The sequence below is a fragment of the Gordionus sp. m RMFG-2023 genome, chromosome 3, assembly GCF_954871325.1.
Source record: "Gordionus sp. m RMFG-2023 chromosome 3, tfGorSpeb1-WG-v2, whole genome shotgun sequence".
NCBI lineage: Eukaryota > Metazoa > Nematomorpha > Gordioida > Chordodea > Parachordodidae > Gordionus > Gordionus sp. m RMFG-2023.
The window spans coordinates 23,087,232-23,092,318 of NC_088777.1; the positions used below are offsets into that span (position 1 = coordinate 23,087,232).

Sequence of the window (5,087 nt, forward strand, 5' to 3'; positions counted from 1 at the left end):
CTGTTAAATAATTAGATCAAAATTTATTTATTTTAAAATATTAAATATAATGTATTACTTCTTTAAATTAAATCAAAATAATATAATATAGATATTTTAAATGATGTAAAATAGGGTTAATCAAGGAGTATATAATATTTAAGCTTTATGCTTTGAATTATTGATAAGGGTTGTATAATATAATAAAAAATTTACAACACTTTATAAAATACAAACCGAACTTGCTTGATGAATGATGATAAATCTTTTTATTATAAAATTCTCTCCCCATGTCTTAAAAAGCTACTATAATTACTTGATCTTGCAACTGATCGGCATGTATACTAATAGTTCATTATTATAGTGTTATTAAACGGCCTACTTTGCGTCAATTTTTAAGCCCGATAAGATTTTGGCCAATATAATGTGAGTCTTAAAACTTGGCAAATAGTGAACCAAATCTTTCTTCCATTCTACATATGCTATGCATGGCTTAAATAATATTATTTTGGCTAAAATCTTAATCGGGCCGTTTTTAAAACCCAAATAATCGGGCCATTTAAAACACCAGTTTTATATACAGAATCAAAAATATATGAATAATTAAAATTTCTGAAATCCTTCCTTTAGCCTTAAGTACCTATGTTCTTTACATAAATCTGTTACGAATCAGTGTTGTTAAACAGCCCAATATAAGTCGATTTCCAATTAAAATTCAGCCATAATAATATTATGCTAGCCTTGAGATTTTGCTCATATATGGCAGAAAGGGTGTGTCTCTATAGCTTATCAATCTCATACTGAGTTGTTAACGCTCCTTTTTAAAAGGAGCTAGCTCCCGCTTCCGCCTTCTCAAAAGGAGCTAGCTCCCGCTTCCGCTACTACATTTTTAAAAGGAGCTAGCTCCCGCTCCAAGTAATGGAGTGCCACTCCATAACCGCTCCTTTGATTTTCATTTGTTTAGAAGGTATACGAAATAAAATCTTATTTTTTTTTATCAAAAAGCTTAATTTATATTAAATTATTAATCAAAATATTTATAACCTTTTATTAGCTTCTAAAAGTAATAAATTTTAAATTAGAATCTATCAAACATCCCCGCCTCTCCCCTAAGACCTGTTTTGAAATACTAAATATCAGAGTTGTTAGATTTTAAATGGATCTAGATACAGATACATCATCTAAAAATTTATCTAGATACCGATACAGCTTCTAAAAAGTTATCTTGATACATACAATTTAAAATGTATCTAGGTACAGATACATTTTAAATTATACTCTTAGATAAGGTTTGAATAAACCTAAATTAGGATTCTATTGTGAAAATTCATGAAATGATCTTAAAAATTTTTTGAATCGATATCACATTTATAAAAATATAACTAAAATAATGATTTTTAGATATTAATATAATATATGATTAATATAATAATTATTATATATCATTAATAAAATAATATAATATACGATTAAATGATTATAAATAATTATCAGATTTGTCAGTAACAAAATATTTTCAAAATTTTGGTCATTAAGGCATCCTCGTTTATCTGTAAAGACATTTTTAGCTATATTAAAAAGGATTGTGGTGTTATATCTAATGAATAACATTTATATAAGGATATTGTTTAAAAATACTAAAATCTCGGCATTCATTTTTGAAAAAACTATTTAAAATTTGTTGATTATCATAATTTAAATTATATTTACTAATTTTTTAAATTTTTCTTAAATATGTAAAAAAATATTTATTAATTTTTTACATTTTTCTTAAATAAAAAAAATGTTTAATGCATCTAAGATTTATATATAAAAAAATGTTAAAAAAAACCCCCGGAAATAAAACCCGGAAAAAACCCCCGGAAAAAAAATCCCAGAAAAAAAACCCCATAGAAAATAAACCCCCGGAAAAAACTAAAAAAAATTTTCCAATTTATATTTTTATTCCCATTTTTGTTTTAACATTTTAAAACTTTATTTTTCTGATCTTTTCTCAATTTTTTTCTAAAAAATATATATGATTCAAAATAACTCATTTTTAAGATACGGGAAACGCCAGTACTATAAGAGCAAAATAATTCTGGATATTTTTATTATTTCCATTTCTAAAATATAAAAACTGAACCGGTTTAACTTTTTTTTATAAAAGTTCTTTTTACTCCTTCAAAAAATAATTATATAGGTTCGGTTACGGTTCAGATATTTATAATGGTTTAACGGTTCACTCCGGGTCCCTCATTTTTATAAACCTTATTTTAATTTTATATATAATAATCGGAAAAAACTTGAAAAATAAAATTTTTTAATAAATGTAAATGCCATTCTTATTTTTTTATAGAAAGGCGCTAATCGGAAGAACGAAATATAGTTCTTGTTATTTTATTTCATTTTTAAAATTTAGCAAATTGCTTATTTAAATTTTTATTCAAATTGAGTGGCCATTATTTTTATTTCTCGATATACTATAACTGGAAGTAGTTTGTATGGAGCGTCAAATTGGTTTAAAAGGAAATTTACTTTTATCTTCGCTTAATATAAATGGCTTAAAAAGTAAACTAACGATTCTTCTTAGACTGATGGCGGAAGAGAAAATGGATATAATTGCCATACAAGAAACCCACTCTAAGGATAATAATATGGCCAATTTTAGTAATTTCATATTAAACAGTTCGGGCACTACTTTAAATAGCTGGTCAGGGATCGCCTTTTTGATTAGTAAGAGAGTACACAAATTTGTAGATAAATTTTTACCCATTTCTGAAAGATGTGGTTTGCTGTATCTAAAACCTGGTTTAAACGAACGATCCTAATCAATGTCTACGCCCCTCCTCACAGAAGTGATAGGCTCTCCTTTCTAGACGATCTTGAAAACATTGTATGCTCACTCCCTAGGAGCCGCAATCTGATAATCTTGGGCGATTTAAATATCAAAATTGGGAAGGAGGAGTCCTTTATAACTGATGGAGTAATTGGAAATGCGGCCATCCCACAGCCAAATGGTGAGGATAGCAGGAAGCTTTTGGATCTGTGTAAGAGCCTAAACCTTAAAATTGAAAACATCTTCTCCATAGTGAAAGAAACACATTAATCTATAGGAGAAATAATATCACCTCTCAAATCGATTTCTTTATTTCCAACATTCATGGCTGGTTTGCCGATGTTAGGGCCTTGCTAAACATTAATATTTCTGATCATAAGCCAGTCAGAGGAAGTATCACCATAAGAAATTTATGGGGCAACTCTAGATGACTAGCCATCTCAAATCAACCTAGTCCTCCCCCCTGGATAATAAAAGCAAGGAATCTACAGTGTTCAGAAGTTAAGCTCCTTTTAGTCCAAAACTTAAGAGCTAGGATGGCTAAATCATGGTTCATCGGAATCAGAATCCACGGAAGAATGTTGGTTGTCCTTTAAAAATATTTTATTTGGAGCTTGCAACGATCTCCCAAGCATTAACAGTCCTTCCAGAGACATGAATGGCTATCCGAAGACACCATTCTGATGATAGCGGAACTAAAGTCAAGTGAAAAACGGGATGGCAACCTTTGAACTACGATTCATAGGCTTATTAGGAAAGATAGAAGGATCTACATTGCAAAAAAAGCATTTGAGATTGATAGAGACATGAAGGACAACAGGACCTTTGATGTTTATAAAAAGCTTAAACACTTCTGTAGCGCTAAAGTGTTTAAACCTCTCCCGTTTATCAAACTAGACAATAACTTCCTGATTACAGACCCAGATGAACAGATCGCCCTTTGGTTGGATCATTATATGAAAATCTTTGATTCCAAGAGGCCATCCTTATTCCCTTCCTCTAGTCACAACATAGAACCACCTGACGCAAACTTTACTGTGGCAGAAATAACTAAAGCCATTAATAGGCTTAGGAACAATGAATCCCCAGGTCACGACAACATATTGGGAGAACACCTAAAAGCTGCCCCGTCAGAGGTCTCCCAGCTTTTGCTGGGGTTGTTTAATAAGATTTGGCATACAGGGAAAATGACAGGAGATTGGAACTTAACTATCTTTTACAATTTCCCTAAAATTCCTAACCCTACTAAATTTAAAGATTATAGAGCGATTGCCCTTACCTCGATAGTATTAAAAGTCTTTATGATCCTTTTAAAAAACCGAATCCTAGCATTCTCCCCTAACCTATTATCCAAATACATTTGTGCATATTGCCCAAACAGAAATATAAACGAGCCAATCTTGGCGCTGAATATAATTGTACAAAAGTGTGAAAAATATAAATTACCTTTTTATTTTATATTCATTGATTTCAAACGCGCTTCAGGCAGCATCACTCATGATACCTTGTGGGCTATCCTAGTGAGATGCGGTATAGAAGCCAATTTCATCAAGATTTTAGAGATGCATTATAATAATCTCATGGCTTCATTTAAATTCTTAAATAAAGTTTCACCTCCTTTCAGGACAAAAAAAGTTAAGGAAGGCTGTGTCACCTCTCCACTACTGTTCAATATAGTAATGAATAGAGTAATTACTGATACATTAGGGGGCGAATCTTCTAGAACTTGGATCCAATCAGCCGTGGTTTTTGGAAAACAGGGCGATTAGTTATGCTGATGACTTGGTCTTGATTGCAAAAAACTTGGAGGAGGCTAACAATTTGGTCTTGATACTAAACACTTTTAGTCTTAAGGTTGGATTAGATATTAACTTCGATAAGACTGTAATCATGCCATCGTCTCATGCTCTTCCTCTGGGAGTTTGGTTAGTTGGAGGAAAAGTTGTCAAAGTAGTGTCTTCTTATAAATATCTTGGAGTGAACATCGACAATAAAGGCAGTTATAAAGATGAACTGAGATTCCGAATTCAGAATGCTAGAGCTGCTTTCTACAAATATTCTATGGAGAACTAGGGAGATATCGGTGTTCACTAGGCTAATAATTTTCAACTCTTCTATCATTCCAATCCTCCTTTACGGGGGTGATACATAGGAGATAACTAAGACAGAGACAAAGAGATTGCAAACGTTTGTTAATAAATGCTTAAGAATAATCAATGGCGTCTTTTACCCCAACATCATTTCGAACGACAACCTTTAAGGGGGTCTAAACATACTCCGGTACATGTAA

At 31.3% G+C, this 5,087-nt stretch overlaps 1 protein-coding gene across 1 annotated transcript; it reads left to right on the forward strand.

The window, feature by feature from the left end:
- Positions 1-3,603: 3,603 nt before the first annotated feature.
- Positions 3,604-4,870, forward strand: LOC135926815 (uncharacterized). Its single transcript, XM_065462746.1, has 2 exons — positions 3,604-4,431; positions 4,505-4,870. Exons 1-2 carry the CDS (start codon positions 3,604-3,606, stop codon positions 4,868-4,870), a joined length of 1,194 nt encoding a protein of 397 aa, XP_065318818.1.
- The last annotated feature ends 217 nt before the right edge of the window (positions 4,871-5,087 follow it).